Below are 19,373 nucleotides of genomic sequence, written 5' to 3'. Positions count from 1 at the left end.
ACTGATGAAAGCTTAATTACTTTTAAAAGTAAACCATTTAAATCTTAACTTTAAAAAGCACCAGATAGGGACGCCTGGGTGGCCCAGTTGGTTAAGCGGCTGCCTTCGGCTCAGGTCATGATCCCAGCGTCCTGGGATCGAGTCCCACATCGGGCTCCTTGCTCAGTGGGGAGCCTGCTTCTCCCTCTGCCTGCCACTCTGTCTGCCTGTGCTCGCTCGCTCTCTCTCTAACAAATAAATAAATTAAAAAAAAAATCATAAAAAGCACCAGATAGGTAAATCTGCAGTCTATTTCCAGGAGTCCGTCAGAGTACTCCTATTCTAGTAGAGTGAGCAAAAAAAACTGGATTGTTTTGTGTTCTCTCAATGTACCGAGGATTCCACCTTCCCCCCAAAAAGTGTTTTGAGACTTGTATGTTTGTATTTTTAATTTTATTTATTTTGTATTTGTTAAAGAACACTTTGTATAATCAATAATAAAGCCCCTTTTTAAAGGAGTTTGTCATTTTGTTCAGTGCTTTTCCCTGAATTTCTCCACCCGTAAAAGATCTGCTCAAAGAAAAACAGAGAATTGAGCCCCAAGAGCCATTTAAGATACAGGCTTAGAAATAAGATAAGAAGTTGCTGGCACTCCCAGCACGAGAAGGGAGACCACCTTTACATTCCCAGCCTGGTCCACATAGTTTACCAGCTATCAATAAGTAAAGTATAATGGTTGAGGGGGGGGGGAATGATTACCTAGCCTTAATACCTTGAAGGATAAAAGTATTACCACCTTAATGAAAACAAGTTCAAGGACTTTAAAAAACTAGAAAAAGGAAAAAAACAAACTAAAACTAAAACTAAAACATCTTGAAACCCTGGTAGCTATCCAGGTTCCAAACTAAAGGTCTTTCAAACTTAACCAAAATTGATAACATGATGCAGGGTGTCCTGTTGTTCCTAAGGTAAATCTCTGAATCTCAGAAAATGTTATTTAAATAGCTACTAAAACAACCTAACACATTCTAAAAATATAAATTCCATTTTTCTGGTCTATTCTTCTGGTCCGTGATTAGTAATGTGGCATTCTGTTGGGAGGGTCAGTGTTAATTAGATCACTAATTTTAACTGTTTTCTATATTTAAAAACAATCTGCAGAAGAAAACAATCAGCACAGCAATAGTGCCATCTTTTGACTGAAACAGAAAGTGATTCTTTCCCCCTTTAATTCCTCATGATTTACTTATATATCAGGAGATAAACAACATCTTTTTTTTTTTTTTTAAGATTTTATTTATTTCACAGACAGAGATCACAAGTCAGACAGAGATCACAAGTAGCCAGAAAGGCAGGCAGAGAGAGAGGGGGAAGCAGGCTCTCTGCTCGGCAGGGGCTCGATCCCAGGATCCTTGGATCATGACCTGAGCCAAAGGCAGAGGCTTTAACCGGCTGAGCCACCCAGGCACCCCTAAACAACATCTTTTTATGTCTTCCTTGTAACATGTTTGAAGTTACAGTCACTGGCCCTCCTACAACAATTTCTGGTGCAGAAGTAATCATAGATGTCTACACTTTTGAAAAATTAAGATTACAGCTAAATATCACTGTGATTAATATATTTATTCTTCATCTTTCCTAAAGTCCCTTCTAGCAACATTAAAGCATTAAGGCAATAGCTTCCTTTTCTTCAGATGTAAATATAGAGAAGCAATCAAGTGAAACAGACTTAAAGATTCCTTTATCGCCACAGTATTCTCAATCTTGTTCCCTTCATCTTAGAAACTCTAGTATTAAACATTTTTTTAAAAGCCAAGTGAGACTATAGTAACTTTAAAAAATTTAAAGTGGGCAGAAAAGCATCAATCCTGCAATTGGTCCCTTATAACCATTTAATATTCAATTAGTATTTCAAAGGTTTTATATATAAGGCTACTTCATAAGGTTACTTTCAAGTTACATAGAAAAGAAAAACATTTCTATAATTAATGTGAAAGACGTATGAAAAGTACTGGCAGTCTTTGTATCTTAACTACTCAAATGACAAACTAAATCCCAAACTGAAAAGGTTAAATGCCTCCAGAGAACACTGCACACACAGCACATGTTCTCCGAGGAAGAAATTTTTACTTTTTCTTTCAAATAAAATAGAAGACTCCTGTTTCAACAGGAATATGGATTTGGTCCAGGAATCAAATGAGATGCAATTCCTATATTAGCCAGGTGAAGGACAAGCTATCAGTCTAATTAGTCATATTATCTTATGTTTATTTGGTACTTAATTTAAAGAGCACCTCACACATGGAGTCTTAATAAAACCTTATGAGGTGCAGAGGGTAAATAGTCTGACCCAATTTATCAAATGGAGGGTGGTCACAAAGACTCAGTGACTTACTCAAAGTTACAAAGCTAATTAATGCAGCACAAAGACTGCCACCCTAATTGAATACCAGGAAAAGGACTGCAAGCTTTACCACTGCTACATACCCTGAGGCAAATGTTACCACTGTGTAAAATAGGTATGGAATTTAGGCCAAGAAAAAAGAGGATGCCATGTGTGTACATTTTATCATCCCAACTGTCCCAAACACTGAAGGTATGGAGTAACTATATACTTACAGGTACTTTTAACATAAAGAAACTAAAGAATTACTAGGTCTGACACTATGACCTGAGCATTTACGATGAGGTAAATGAAAGCAAATACCTCATGCTGAGACAATTTGAACCTCCTCATCACAGACGGACATCTAAATCATAGTTTAAAGAATTTAAACAAACTACACTTGACTGTTAGAACCTCTGAGAACCTCCATTAAAATTCCAAATGATTTGGAGTAATTTGGGAATTATTCCAAACTCCAAATCATCTGGCAATTCATTTAATCAAATTCTGAGTATTATTTGAGTAAAATGAGTACAAAACCAGCCCAAAAGTTTCATCTTCAGCCCTCATCTAACTATACTATTTGATATTTTCATCCTCAACCTCAAGAAACATCCTCCCACTGTGGCTTCTGGACACTACTCTTTGTTCACATCTCCTTCTCTGAAATTCCCCTTTAGCCTCCTTAACCACCTTTCCTCTTCTTCCTATCCATTAAATATCAGTCTTCCCAAGAATTTTATCCTCAGGTTTGTTTTTTTTTTTTCTTTAAGATTTTATTTTTAGGGGCACCTGGGTGGCTCAGTGGGTTAAAGCCTCTGCCTTCGGCTCAGGTCATGATTCCAGGGTCCTAGGATCGAGCCCTGCATCAGGCTCACTGCTCAGCAGGGAGCCTGCTTCCTCCTCTCTCTCTGCCTGCCTCTCTGCCTACTTGTGATTTGTCTGTCAAATAAATAAATAAATAAATCTTTAAAAAAAAAAAAAAGATTTTATTTTTAAGTAATCTCTCCACCCAACGTGGAGCTCAAACCTACAACTGAGATCAAGAGTCGTATGTTCTACCGAATGAGCCTGCTAGGTCCCCTCCTTGGTTTATTTTTTCTTCCTAAAGTTGGGTGTTTTACATGTTATTTCATTCAAGCTTTCAATTAAGTTTTCAAACATTAGTTATTATTCCCAATTTGCAGATGAGAAAACCAAGGCAAGAGAGTTAAGCCACTGCTACAAGGCCACTCAGGAAATATACAAACCAAGAATCAAATCCAGACAATAGAGCTCTACAGCTCATGCTGTTATTCAAGGTGTTATCCTTGACACTTTCTTTTCCTTCCCACTCCAGAGCCAATAAATCACCAAGTTCTGTTAATTCTCCATTGAAATTATCTTGCAAATCTAACCACATGTCCCTATTTCCCCATCATTTACTTCCTTAATGCCTTTGTTACCTAATCTTGACTATTGTAAAATTTTTCAAATTGGTTTTCTTGCTAAAGGATTTTCTTGTAAATCTCCTTTGCATCTTCCAATGTTATCTGATCAAGGGATTTCCAATTTTCGAAAAACACTTCTAATTTTTCCTCAATACCAGTTCTCAACTCCTTCTGTAGTAATGTGATTTTTCATGGTATATAGCTAAGGCTAATTTCCTAAACCGCCTTTCACCAAAGGTGGTCATATGACTAAGTCTAACCCATGAAATGCGAGTAGAAGTAACGTGAGGTATGTTCTTTTGCCCCTTCCTACTAGTTGCCATGCAGATTAAACACAAGAGCTGGAATAGCCACCCCGGACCATGATGTGGAAGAAAGTTGGGGCCTGGATCCCTGATGATTGTGGATTCTGGCAATCAAATGATTGCCAGAACCCTGAGAAGCCTAGTCAGGCTTTTACTTATTTAAGTCACTATTTTGAGTCTATTTCTTTCTGTTCTATTAGAACAAAAATTATCTTCACTTAAACTGAATTTGGCACCAAATGTGGACTTGCTTTAGCAGAATCTAAAATGTGGAACTGGCTTAGTAAGCAGGCAATGGAGAGAATATTCAAACAAATCGCTACTGGCTACAAAGCCAGAGTGTTAATTTTAGGTGTCAACTTGACTGGGCTATAATGCCTAGATATTTGGTTAAACAGTATTCTGGATGTTTCTTTGGTGGTATTTTTGGATAAAATTAAATTTAAATCAGTGAGCTTTGAGTAAAGCAGAACGCATTCCATAATGTGTTCGGGTCTCATCCAGTCAGTCACAGCTGAAGGCCTGAATAGAAGAGAAGACTGACCTCCCTGGAACAGAATTCTATCAGCTGGTATTATTCAGACTTGAACCATGACATCAAATCTTCTCTGGACCTCCAGTGTGTGTGCTGACTCATCCTATAGAGTTTGAATTTGCCAGCCTCTATAATCATGTGAGCCAATTTCTTTAAAAATAAAAAAAATTAAAATTAAAAAAAAATCTCTCTGTATATATGCACACATCTTTTGTTTCTCTGGAGAACCCAGATTAATATAGCCAGTAACCTTTATTATGGCATGAGATAATATTTAATAAAATCATTGTTTTATGGTATCTTGGAAGACAGACCACATGCTAACCAAAGCTTATATAACTCTAAGGTGACCAGCAGAAAATCTCACAATGTTAGTGTGTGTTAATGTGAGAAGGCTCAGAAAAGATCTTTGGATTTGGAAGACAAGATGGAAGGAATACAGCTCTGCTAAAGAAGGCCCTCAACCTGTGGATTATAATCTAAATCAACAAAGAATTCAGTAATTTGGGCCTTGTTGGGGTTGAAAAAGTCAAGATTCTGTGCCCCAAAGTAAAGCAGTGATAAAAAGGTTTCCCTGAGGAGGCTGCTCTTACAGAGATAAGACAGTGGCCTCAAGGCTTCCTCAAGCACTTCTGAGTAAATGTTCTTATCCAGAGAGTAAGATTTAGTCCCAAAATAACGGTTTCTTTCACACCTCATGAATAAATTTCAAAAACGTTATGCTGAGAGAAAAAATTCCAGATAAAGAAAGAATACATGTTGTTTGATTACATTTTCATAGTTTGAGAACAGGCAAAGCTAATCTATAGTGAGAGAAGTCAGAACAGTGGTTGCCTTTGGTGAGAGGAGCAAATGGATTCTAAGGAAGCATCAGAAATCTTCCTAGCATGACAGAAATATTCTATATTTTGATAGGGTTATGGGTTACACATGTCTCTGTAACTGTCAAAATTCCCTGAAATGCACATATAACCTCGTGTACACCCATGTCGTTGTAGATCCAGTGGCTCAACTTGTAGGTGGGGTAGGATAGCTCCTCCAGCAATCATGGGATCTTCCTTCAGCTTCTCTGAATTCTAGACCACGTTCCTATGCAGCTCCATCTCGAAACGCGCCAGCTATTCTGCAGACCGCCCACATCATTAAGATCAGATGCTTAGTGGTGATAGGAGACCTACACAGTTTCTGGTGATAGAAAGATGTGGTTCTTCTGTCCTTCTGGGTTGTATGTAGTGTGTCTTTGTTCTCCTCCACCTTGTGTGCTGGTTACTAGTCCTGGCTAACTTCAGGTCCCACACCAGAAGTAGGGGCACAATTATATACAACTTTTATAGATTGTTTAATTACTCCCAAGATTCAGTGAGATCTAATTCCTATAAGATCCCTTACGTCACTTACAGAGATTCTTCTCTGATCAAACACTGTCAGTCAGTAATACCTCTGCTCCTTACAGAATGAGACAATGTGTGTAATTAACTCTCAAGTCAAGGAGTTAAAATTCATCCTTAGCAAGTTCCAATGCTTACATAATTATTTTCTCATTTTCTTTTGATCAGACAAACTTTCATTCCTCCTTCTAGACCTACTTCAAAGTTTATATAATCTCTAAAACTTTCACTGACTTCCCATGGAATTCCTTCCTGTTTTTCCCAAGCAATAAATTTTCAGCTGCTTGAAAACATGGTTTATATTACATTCATTTTGTTTATATATAGCACAAATAGAAAGTATGTTCTCAAAATATATTAAATAGTGAATGAATGAATGCTACCTTAATTAAAAGGTAGGTCAAGCAAAGAACTTTTCAGTGTAAAAAAGTTCATTGCAACTAACACTCAAAAATTCTGAATAGTGGGATGGCTCAGTCAGTTGTGCCTGACTCTTGGTTTCAACTCAGGTCATGATCTCAGGGTCACGGGATGGAGCCTTACACTGGGCTCCCTGTCCAGTGGGGAGTCCACATAAGATTCTCTCTCTCCCTTTCCTCCTCCCCCCATTCATCCTTTCTCTCTCTAAAATAAATAAATAAAATTTTTTAAAAATTCTGGATAACGAACAGCTCAAGCAACCTACAACTCTCATGTGATAGAACAGATGGAAATGTTAGAGGCCAGAGGCTTCTAAAAAAATAATAAACTTTTTTTTTTAAAAAATAATAAACTTTTTGCCAACAATTTATAAATATGAGAAAGAAGGTTTTTTTCCCTTGTTAGAAGGGTTGTAGATAAACTCCTAAAGAAGGAAAAATAATCTGTTAATGAAGGTTACTACATAGCAATTGTGGTCTCAATTCTGATTGAATGGAATAGTTTGATAACTTTCAGTAGGTGACCTTGATTTTCCATAGGGAAAACTATGATCACTATTTTAAAATTGAGGTATGTGGTACTGTGATCTTGTGAGTTATAATAAATAAATAAATATACATATATTTGGTCTTCGTTCCTTTTAGTGGCACAGGGCTCTGAAAACTTTGAGATTTCCTAAGAGATGAGAGTAACAAAGGCATCTTTTGTTACATGAATGAGATGGACTTTTGAACACCAACTAAGGGTGGGCACTGGTTTCCAGAGGAACCAACATGTGACCAGAAGGTTAGAACTTTCAGTCTCACCCTCCAAACCTCTAGGGAGGCATGAGGGGTTGAAGATTTAGCAATTGCCAATAGCCAACAATTTAATCAAGCATGTCTATATAATAAAGCCTCCATAAAAATCCAGCAGGATAGGTCAGAGAGTTTCTGGATCGGTGAACACGTAGAGAAGATGGGAGAGAGTGACATGCCCACAGAGTGCATGGAGGTTCCATGCCCTTTCCCATATACCTTACATCTTTTCCATCTGGATATTCATCTGTGTCCTTTAACATATTCTTTAATAGAATTGGTAAATGCAAGTAAATGTTTCTCTGAAGTTCTGTGAGCTGCTCTAGCAAATCAAAACCAACAAGTGCATCATGGGAACTTCTTACATTTCATTGGTTAGAAGCAAGGTGACAAACATGGACTTGTAATTGGCTTCTGACGTGTGGTGAGGGCAGTCTTGTGGGACTGAACTCTTAACCTGTAAGAAGTGACACCACAGGTAGAGAGTGTGAAGAAAGGAGTTAAACTGTAGCTAGATACCCAGTGGTATCACAGAGTACCACTTGGTAGTTCATTGGAATTGGTACCACAACTCTTTTAGGAACCAAAAAGGCCATTAAGACATATTTAAAAATGAAGGTTATCCCTGACACTGTCTTTCTGGAATCATAAGGGAAATCTAAAAGAGAAATTTAGTGTGGAACGCAGGCAATCTGATTTAAAAGGAAGGAAATAAATTCACTCTTTTAAAAAAAAATTAGCCTAATTTGATATGCCAATAGAAATATTTTAATTACTAAAAATATTTAATTACTACAAGATAACTTAACAAATGATAAAACCACAAAGCCAATTGTTACGAGCTCACAAAGCTTATATGTCTAAGTTGTTCCTTCTTGTCTCCCCCATAATGCTAAATGTTTAATTCCTCTGCATTTTGTCTTTTTTTCCTAAATGTTTCAGGTGTTTCTGTTTCATTTATTTTTCCTTACCATTCCACATTTTTTCCATGTTACATTATTGAGTTCTAGTATTCATTTCAAATTTTTCTATTTTTGTTCCTTTCCAACAGTTCCTATTTCTTTCATTTTTCCATGACCTGTTTGTTTGTTTGTTTTTTAATCACTTCACTCTGTTTGTATCCATTTACTATTTCTGCTGGTAAACAGCAGTCTGGGCAAGGAAGCAAATACCACTATTATGTACTATGACCAAAGAAAACATTAAGGTGAAAGTTGAAGCTCATGTACAATCTATCAAATAAATGCAGATTCAAAATTAAATTTCAGGTACTGTAAGAATCTAAAACACAGATATTTCCAGGCTGATAGTTATAGAGTGCTATCATCAGTTTATGAAGTATTATTTTCCAAGCCTTGAGGGTCCCCTTCACTATGCTCACAGTAAGTAATCAAATATCTAGATATCAAACTGTTTATTATCAAAGAAGTTCCATAAATTCAAGATAAAGAAACATGACCGAGTTTGCTATTTTCAGAGATGCCATACCCAGCAGCTATTCCTTTGTCAGACTAAGAAACAAAAACAATGCTGATAATTATCTTCTCTCCACTGGCAGTTAAGTTTTTACCTTGAAGAAGGAATATTTTTTATATAGTACTTTTTTATATATGGTAGCAGAGTGATAAATTATGCTAGCTATTCCTGAAATAGATTATAAATGGCAAGTTTTAACATATTTATTATCCATTTCTACTTGGAAATCTTATGTTTAGTATACTTTCCCCTTAGCTCTCTGCAAGACTAAATATAAGGAATGCAGATTTGTGTTGCTTAAGTTAGTAAGAGTGACAACAAATTACATTAGGCCTGCTTTTTACATAGGGTCTTTAATCTACTACCAAATATTGTCTCTTCACTCATATAAAGGAAAAGAACTTTCAAGAAAAAAAAAAGCTTTGAAGAAAACCACTAGAATTGACTTAATTTTGGCCCATGGCAAATGTGCTTATAAATGAAGAGAGATTGCTCATTGCTGATTTAAATGATTTTTTTAAGATTTTCAAACTTTTTATTCTTTTTTTAATGACAAATTTTCTTCAAATGACATCCTACAACTTTAACCACATGAAGTATCATACCTCTAGCTGGATTTGCTGGGATGAACTGTAAGGCTCTCCTGGTCATCCCTCTCCCTTCCCTCAAGATGGCTCCTACAACAATGCTACAAAATCCTTATGTCTTTACAGAGCAAAGTTTAAAAACCACAATTATAAATAATTATTTAGAGGTAAACAACAGGCTGATATAGCATATAATAATAAAATATATATATATATACACACACATATATATATGTGTGTATATATATATATTTTATTATCTTACTACTTTTTAATTTGTATTCTGATCAGAGAACATATGCTATATATACACACACACATATATATATATGTGTATATATATATATATATATATGTATATATATACACATATATATATGTGTGTGTGTGTATATATATATATATTTTTTTTCCTATGTTTGGAAACAGGAAACAAACTTAAAATAAAAAAGATGAACAAAGTTAAATACTGGATCCTGAAAAGACTTAAAAATTTGACAAACCTCAGGCAAGACTGATTAACAGAAACAACACAGAAGACATTATTATAAATCCTACAGACACTAAAAAGATAAGATGATGATACTATATACAACTTCATGTCAATAAGTTTGTAGACTTGGGTGAATTGGCTTAATAACTTAAAAAAAAAAACCCACTTAAACTGATTCAAAAAAAAAAAGAGAGAGAGAGAGAGAGAGAGAACTGTTAAGAGTCCTGTGACTATGGGGTGCCTAGGTGCTCAGTTGGTTAAGTATCTGCCTTCAGCTTCAGTTGTGATCCCAGGGTCCTGGGATTGAACCCCACATCAGGCTCCCTTATCAGTGGGGAACCTGCTTCTCCCTCTCCCTCTGCCTGTTGCTCCCCTGCTTGTGCTCTCTCTCTGTCAAACAAATAAATAAAATCTTAAAAAAAAAAAAAATAACCCTCCTGTAACCATTAAAGAAACAACTAAATCAGCAGTCAAAAATTTTCCCACAGAGCTCCAGGCCCATTATGGCTTCAACTGCAGTTTCTGCCAAATATTCAAGGGAAAAAGATAACTGCAATTTTCCATACACTGTTCCAGAGAATATAAATGAGAACCCACTCCTCAATTCATTTTATGAAGTCAGTATAACCTTACTTCCAAACTCTAATAAGGCTACTTCAAAAATGAAAAATTACAGGCCAGTTTCATTTATGAACACACATGAAAAAGTGCTAAGCAAAATACCATACAGAATCCAGAAAAAATTACCTACATATTTCTACAGATTACAGAATTATGAAGGGTTTTGTTAAAAATCCTAAGGAATTTATAAATTTCTAGACTTAAAAAAATTTATCAATATTGTGAAATAGCAGGAAAATGTCAAAGCTCTCTAAATTGATAAATTTAATGTAATTCCAATCAAAATGCCTACAATTTTTTATGAAACTTGAGAAGCCAAATCTAAAATGTAAAGATGCAAAGGAATCAAAAATAGCCAAGATACTCTTAACAAAACCAAATGAAATAAACAAAAGGAATATTCGCACCTACACATTATGATATTAATGCTATGGTAATTAAGCTCGTGTAGTACTAGTTGGAGGATCTGTGAACAAAACAACTGAATCAACAGAAATCAGACTGATGTTAATGTGGACATCTGATTTAGGATAGAAGTAGCACTACAGGGTACTGGTAAATTGACAGACTTTACAATAAATGCTGTTGGGGGCACTAGGTGGTTCAGTTGGTTAGACGTATGACTTGATTTTGGCTAGGTCATGATCTCAGGATTGTGAGACTGAACGCTTTGCAGAGCTTTATGCTCAGTGCAGAGTCAACTGGAGATTCTCTCTCTCTCTCTCTTTCTGCCCCCATGTGCTTTCTCTCTCTCTCTAAAAATACGTAAGTACATCTTTAAAAAAATAAACTAAAAGCTGCTGGGACAATGAGGTATCCATGCGCAAGGTTAAAGAAAGTAAGGAAAAGGAAAAGGAAGAAAAGAAAATAGATTACTACCTCACACTACTAAACAAAAATTAGCTGAGGTGTATTATAGACCTAAACGTTAAAGTTAAAAAATAAAGCTTCCAGGGGCGCCTGGGTGGCTCAGTTGGTTGAGCGACTGCCTTCGGCTCAGGTCATGATCCCCGACTTCCAGGATCGAGTCCCGCATCGGGCTCCCAGCTCCTTGGGGAGTCCGCTTCTCCCTCTGACCTTCTCCTCTCTCATGCTCTCTCTCTCACTCATTCTCTCTCAAATAAATAAATAAAATCTTTAAATAAATAAATAAATAAATAAATAAATAAATAAATAAATAAATAAATAAATCAAGCTTCCAGAAAATAACAGGAGAGATTATCTAAGGTATGGAAAGATTTCTTAAACAGGACACACAAAAGAGCATTCATCCTAAAGGAAGATATAGATAAAAAGCAACAGCCTCTCTTTGTAAAAACAAAACAAACCCAAAACACTGAGAAGAGTAAAGGGTAAGCCACCAAACCACAATATGGAGAAGGTATTTGTACCACAAAGTCAAAAGCTGTGAAGGGACTTATATTTAACCTGCTTGCAAGCTAAAAAGGTAGCATGCCAGTTTCAGGGATGTTGACCGAAATCATGAAACTCCTAAATCAGTAATGATGGATGGTTAATTACTTACAAAATAATGGCAGGCAACTCAAACAAGATTTGAATCTGTCCTGTTTTCCCACTGTTCCCCAGAAGATAAAAGGCACTCAATAAATACTTAGACTACAATAAACAGAATACACAGGTGGGGAGAACTGTCACCATCCTTGCATCCTGTTTCTATGAAGAAGGAGATTCATCTTCGTCCACCCACAAGGCAGGGATAGGCGTGTTGCTGGAGTAAACAATTCAAGATTCTTTCCATCTCTTTACTGTAAGCAAGGGCAGAAGTAGCTAACACAGTCAATAAACAGCATACATTGTTGTTATTTTTACTAATGAGTGGAGCCAAAATGGAAAAATCACTATTCATGGAACATCACAAACTCTTATTCTCCTGGAACTGCCTAAACTCTGGCACAACAGGTCATACTCTTTCACCTTTTTAATAATGTTTCCATGCATAGGATATAAAGGGAGAAGGCTCTTACTTTCTGTCTAAGAGCTATGTGGATTAGCAGATTGAATTTCAAGATTTAGATGTGGGACTGGAATAAGAGGTTTCCTCAGAGGTCCCTGGATGGGGTGCAGGAACAAGTTAACACAAAGAACTGGATTGTCAAATCAGAGTCTCACAAGCCAGATATCGTAGCCACTATCAAGCTTTACTAATAATTTCAAATATACAAGCAATCAAATGTCATACAAGAGGCAGGGACATCCGATGTGGCTACCTCAGTCTTGCTTATAGTTCAGAATGTTTTCTAGCTCAGATAACAGATGAGTTCTCTAAGCAAAGTTCGCAGGTCACCTCACACAATGGGGAGCATTTAGGTTATGTCACATCTCCAATATATCTTAGGGAGAAGAGCTTGTATGACATTCTCTACGAAGCTGTGCCTCATAAATCTAGATTCCAGGTTGTGTTTACCATGGCAATCCTAACTAGGGATATTCTGCTCAAAGCATACCACAAGTAAGAGTTCTCCTCTCAGCAAAATTCATTAGTCTATTTACCAAGGAGGTCAGTTATCAACATGTTTAACTGGGTCACCTGCCTTTTTTTCCGTGGGAATGCCTCCCTAGAAATTAATGGAGAAATGGATCACAGGCCAGCTGCTAACTCTTTCCCCAAAGAGTTATCAAGCTCTTGCCTGGATCATTGAAAAGGCTGATGTTTTAATCTCCACTAGGATGCTTTTGTACCTATTTCTTGCATTAACGAGATCCTATCATTATAAAGTCTTTAATACTCCTAGGTACCTGAATACATGAAGGAATGAATGGAGTGATTTATTATGATGTAGCCATTTCAAAAGTATATCTTCAAATACTATTTGGTTAACGTATTCAAAATAAGTTAAATAGAAAAAGATATCAAATTATATATCACTATGATTTCTATTGTTATGATTACTATATGCAAAGGAAGTCAATATAAATTTCTTTCAATGGATGCCTTATTTTCTTCTTTATATTTCTTTTTATATTTCAAATGCTATATGAGCCTATATTACTTCCAGGTTATGAAAAATTATTAGAATATCTTTAGTTTAAATATTTACCTGTTGCTTATTTTGTAAATTAGAACTTGTTAAACCCACACCCCATCTTTAACCTGACCAAAGCTGGGTATCCCTCCTCTTGCTACCTCTGTACTCTACTCTGTTACCACGTTCTTGCTCCATGTTATGACAATTGCCCTGTGGACTTTGAGAACAAGGAGCATTTCACGTATATTTTTGTATCTGCAGTGCCTAGCAAAGTTCTGATACAAAATACTAATAAATGTTGGATAAACTAATAAGTGGGTTTTTTTTAAGATTTTATTTATTTATTTGACAGAGATCACAAGTAGGCGGAGAGGCAGGCAGAGAGAGAGGGGAAAGCAGTCTCCCCGCTGAACAGAGAGCCTGATGTAGGGCTTGATCCCAGGATCCCAAGATCAGGACCCGAGCCAAAGGCAGAGGCTCAACCCACTGAGGCACCCAGGTGCCCCATTAGTAAGTATTGATAAAATCTCTTTTTTAAGATTTTATTTCATATTGTCAATCTATACTTGAGATACTTTTAATTTTGAAAATACAGTAGCTACAAACTATAGATGTCTCCTCAACCTTTTACAATTTCATTTAATGTGGAATGTTTTGATCTGCACACTCTTATTAAAAGAAGTGTGTACTTTGCCTAAATTATGTATTTTTAATCGGAGAACCTCTGACTCCTGCCATTTAACTTAAAGAAAAAAAGAAGAAAGAAAAAAAAGAAAAGCAGTAGTAGTAGCAAGAGTATTAATATTAATAGTGGTTTGCTTTTGTTTTCTGGATTTCAAACATATGACTAAGCATATAATGACAGCATACAAAGCTAAGTGAATTAGTTGATCTTTAATTAAGAAGAAACTATATATATAGCCAAAAGAGTGGTGGAAATCTTCCATTCTAATAGAACTGTATATCCAAATATTATTTTTCCAACATGAACACATCAATATTTTGGTCACTATGTTGATGAATGATGAAGACTCATGCTCCATAATCACTAGGTATTCCTTATCTCAGCTCAAAAGCATGACAGAGGAGTTGTTGGGGATTTTTTTTTTTTTAATGTTTCTTTTAAAACACAATTCTTGCTGTCAGAGTACTACTTTTTAAGGATAGTTATCTGGATGATTTATACAAATTTTCAAAATGTTACTGAATAATCTAAGCTTCCTTTTCAGTGAGTTCACAAATTGGATTTTACTTGTCAACTAGTGAGGAAAAAAAAAAAAAAAAACCAAAAGGGGTCAGTATTTTAAATGTGATTGATTTTCTCTGAGGAAATGGATGACATGATACAGTACTGCAATAACATACCAATATTTTTGTTATAAATCATACTCTTCAGTTCATGCTTTCCCACCTAAAAATCATGTAAACGCCTTTTGCACAAACACCATGCCACTTTCTAAAGAGACTATGTGTATATTATTTTCAGTATATTTTCCCACTGTTTTCCTAATACATTTAAATAAAAATGAGGCAAGAGAATCTGATTATATAGTATGTACATACATAGTATGTAACAGAAATGAGTGGTCTCAGAAATTATTCTAAGAAATAATAAAGTTATACTTTCAAATGGTACTCCATTAATAAAACTGGCTTATATTCAATTACTCTTTATAATGTTGTCCCACATTCTTATCTTCTTAAATGGTTCTGGGGAAGATGTATGAGTTGTATACAACTTGATCTTCATGTTTTATAAATTAAATAGAAGATTCTAATTTTTCCATTTCTGTATGGATAAATGAAAGAGTCCTCAATAAGTATACAATGAACTCATATGCTTTGGGATCTAGCTCCTGTCACCATTGTGTCTTCCAATATGCTTTCCATGCTAAAAAGAAAAATCAGGTTAGGTTACTATTTTCATGATTATAAACATACATTAATTTTTAAAAGAATTTTAAAAGACTTAGATATCTACTAACATTACTCTTTAAAAAAAAAAAAAAAAAAGTCCAGAAACTTCTATTAAATAAAGTGTTGGGATGCCTGGGTGGCTCAAATGGTTAAGCATCTGCCTTTGGCTCAGGTCATGATCTCAGGTTCCAGGGATCTAGCTCCACATAGGGACCCCTGCTCAGGAGGGAGTCTGCTTCTCCTTCTCCCTTTGCCCCTCCCCCTGCTCCCTCCCCCTCCCCCTGCACTGCATGCAATCTCTGTCTCTCAAATAAATAAATAAAATATTTAATAGTAATAAAAATTTCTATTTTAAGTATCACATTCATAAAAATATGTTGAGTAGTATTTGCTTATACAGTATTGTGTTCTCAAAAGTTAAAACTGTGAACACCATGCAGACTGCCTAATTAATATAAATATGAATAATTTCTGGTGACGCAAATGAATATACAGCCACAGAGGGAATAAGTATCTCTGAGTACCATATCAGTCAGCTGACAAATGCAAATACTAGTCTTCAACAAAACAGTACAAAAAGTTTTCTTTATTTGCCTCTCAGTTATCCGTTCCACTCATTTTCTCCCTTCTGAGTGTCATCTTCTGTCCATAATATCAGGCTAGGCAATATTTGCTTTCTTGCTTTCTAATTGCTCTTTGCAAATGCAAATAAGGATCTACTGTCAATCCTTTATACTTGTGACTAAAACTCATACATCAATATATTTACTTTCTTGTCTATGTTTGCATTTGAAACCTTTTATTTCTTATTGTGGAATAAAAGGATTACCTTTTGTTAAAGGAAGGTAAGGCAATAACTAGGTTAGAAAGATTTCAAAGAAATTCAGAAATTTCTTTGTATGTGGTATAGTGATAGAGCTATCCCTGGTGAGAAAATTACCATTAATATATATTTCATTTCCGGTCAAGGACAGGAGGCAAAAGAGAAATTGTGACTGGAATTATCATTTTTCCCTTCATCTTTTCAACCCCCAAACTTGTAGATGTCATGGAATAAGAACCATTCTCTTTGCCTATAGTTTGGGTGTCCCACTCTTTCCCCATTATCATCGTAACTACACAGCCAAGGGACCCAAAGTTTCAACTACTTTATTTAGGTGGCTCCCAAATCTCTCACACAGACCATGTATCCGAGATAGGCAATGGGGTGTAGCTGCTCAAGGAAAAGAATAAGAGATGGGAGGGGTGATGTTCTTCCCCATCTAACTACATAAAAATCTACACCTGTAGTGATTGAGATGACAGTTTTGTACCTTGTTTATATGCTACTAAAATGACATAATGCTAAAGCCATTCTTTTTTGGAAATAAGATGATGGGAGAGAGGAGTGGCCACTAAGGAAGAGCTGTAGTTGTTAGGGCGTAAGTAGGTGCCTATGTGAGGTTTATATAAATGCGTGACCTTCACAACGATGACTGAAATGCTAAATGAAGTTAAGAGAAATGTTCCCAATTGGAAGGAAAAAAACTAAACTGACACTAAAACCATGCTTTGGTTACATAAAAGCAATACTAATCAAAATAAATTACAGAAATGCTTTATATTTACACCTAATTACTATGCCGCACAATAGTGATTATATCATTTTTGGCAGATTAACTTTGCTATAAATTTAATTACACATTTAAATTCTAAATACTCAGTCCTTGTAATTTAGTATTTTTAAGTAATTATTTGCTGACCTCCTACATAGCAGACACCAAATTATGTATTAGCAGTAAAAACAGTAAGACTATCCCTGTTCCCATGGGGCTTCTAATAGTCTTGTTGAAGAGATAAGTACTAGGCAAATGTTAAGCAAAGGAACTGACAATATATTTTTAAATGAAAGTAAGGACAAGAAGGGAATATCAATCCTAGTCCTAGACAGTCAGATAAGGCTTCAATAAGAAGAGGTCAGAGCTAATTTCTAAAGAATCCAGAGTTAGCCAAGAGAAAGGGGAGGATGAGTAAGAAGAACTCTCAATCAGAAGGAAAAGGAAACGCCCTGGCCTCAGAAAGAACACTGTAAGGTGAGTTTGAAGAACTGCTCTGGTGGAATACAAAGTAAGAGAAGTCTTGAGACAATGAGGCAAATGAAGTAAGAAGACATATCCAAAGACAATTTGAATATTATACTAGGGAATTTAAATTCTTTTTTTTTTTTTTCCCCCAGAACTTGGTATCTTAATGGTAATGGGAACCACTGCAGGATTTTAAGAAGGAGAATGACACAATCAGATTCACATTTCAGATCAGATTTGCTTTACTGTAGAGTGGAGTGAAGCTCACACCTGGAGACCTGCAGGGCCGTTAGGAGCCAGCTGCAGTGATTCAGATGACAGATGCTGGTGGCTCAGGTTAGGCTATTCAGGATGGATAGAATTGGATGGACTTGAAAAATATGTAAACAGGTACAACCGAAACATCTTAGCGATTGATTTGAGTACAACAGAAAGGGGGCTGGAGATGGATTTCTGACTTAGGCAAATGTATGATGGTATAGAAATTACTGAGATACAGAAGAGAGGAAAAAAGAGGTAGATTAGTGGGGTTCCTATTTGATTATTTTGTTGATGGGGGGCAGAAAAGCATTAGAAATTATGAGTTCCCCTCTTGACAAATTCAGTTTTATGTTTCCAAGGGGCTTCGAAATAGAGATTATGTTGTAGATAACTGAATACATAGGTCTGAGGCTAGGGAGATGAGCTGAGACACACACTTGAGAGATAGCATCTTATATCAGTTAAAGTCATCAGATAAATAGAGAGCCAACCTTAGCAGCCTAAGGAAATCGAGAAACTATGCAATGAGTAATAAATGCGATGGTTAAGGGTAAGTTAAAAAAAATAAGTAGGAAGAAAACCAGGAAAGCATATCATCACAAAAATCAAGGGAAGAGAATACTATAAGAGGGAACAAGCAGGGGTGCCTGAGTGACACACTTGGTTAGGTCTCCGATTCTTGATTTCAGCTCAGGTTATGATCTCAAGTTCGTGAGATCAAGCTGTGCAGGGCTCCATGCTTAGCGCAGAGTCTGCTTTAAGGCGCTCTTCCTCTCTCTCTCCCTCTGACACTGCCCAAAATAAATAAATCTTAAAAAAAAAAAAAAAAAAAAGAAGGAACATGAAGTCAATAAAGTCAAATGCAATAGAAATAGAAATGAAATAGAAAGTATAAACTGATATAGCTATTTTATTTACTTTTAAAGGTTTTATTTATTTGTCAGAGAGGGAGAACATAAGCAGGGAGAGCAGCAGGCGGGAGGAGAAGCAGGGTCCCCACTGAGCAAGGAGCCCGATGCGGTACTTGATCCCAGAACCCTGGGATCATGACCTGAGCCAAAGGCAGACGTGTCCCCGACAGTCACTCAGGCGTCCCTGTTATACCTATTTTAGAGAACAATTCAATACATCTAAAATGTTTGATCCTCATTTCTACTTTTTGATATTTAATCAAGAAAAATGTTAATATCATGTCCAATGAGACAAATTAAAGGATGGTTTGTTTAAGTAAAAAAAGGGGGGGGAATAAATGTATCAAAAAAATAGAGGATTAAATAGAATATAATAGACTGATCCTATTTAACATTTCACAAAAGTTGAAGAGAACAAAGCAGATCTATAAGGAAAAAAACTAAGAAAAATCAAATATAAGTTTCAGAACAATATATACACAATGATAGCAGTTATTTTTAAATGTATTTCTCCATGCATGCATAACTGTAAAAACAGCTACAGGAAAAATCTGGAAGAGTGTACACCAAACAAGTGCAACAGTTAGCTCAGTAAAGGAAGCTGGTATTTGGTTGGGTCCATGGCCAAGAGGTCTTTTGCTTCATTTTTATTATTTGAGTTCTTTACAATGAAAATGTTTCCATGTAATAGCTATATAATAAAATATATTTTTAAAATGCTATTAAGAGATCAAGTAAAATTAAAACTGAAAAATATCTGTCAATTTAATGTATCTTTAGTAGCCTTAACAAGCATAAATTTGGAAGAATAAGGGAA

The 19,373-nt window shown here is 35.8% G+C and overlaps 1 protein-coding gene across 2 annotated transcripts in view; it reads right to left on the bottom strand.

The window, feature by feature from the left end:
• Positions 1-19,373, bottom strand: part of NSUN3 (NOP2/Sun RNA methyltransferase 3) — a 56,756-nt gene that overhangs the window by 11,037 nt on the left and 26,346 nt on the right. The window contains exon 6 of one of the 2 annotated variants that reach the window (XM_080821810.1): positions 17,536-18,455. The exons of the other annotated variant lie outside the window; for it this stretch is intronic. Within the exon in view, the coding sequence (XP_080677936.1) occupies positions 18,386-18,455 (70 nt within the window). The 3' untranslated portion in view covers positions 17,536-18,385. Of the gene's footprint in view, positions 1-17,535; positions 18,456-19,373 lie in introns of those variants that run through there. 2 annotated transcript variants of the gene reach the window in all.

Source organism: Martes martes (assembly GCF_963455335.1).
Source record: "Martes martes genome assembly, chromosome: 1".
NCBI classification, from domain to species: Eukaryota; Metazoa; Chordata; class Mammalia; order Carnivora; family Mustelidae; genus Martes; species Martes martes.
This window is presented reverse-complemented; position numbering and strand designations above follow the sequence as displayed.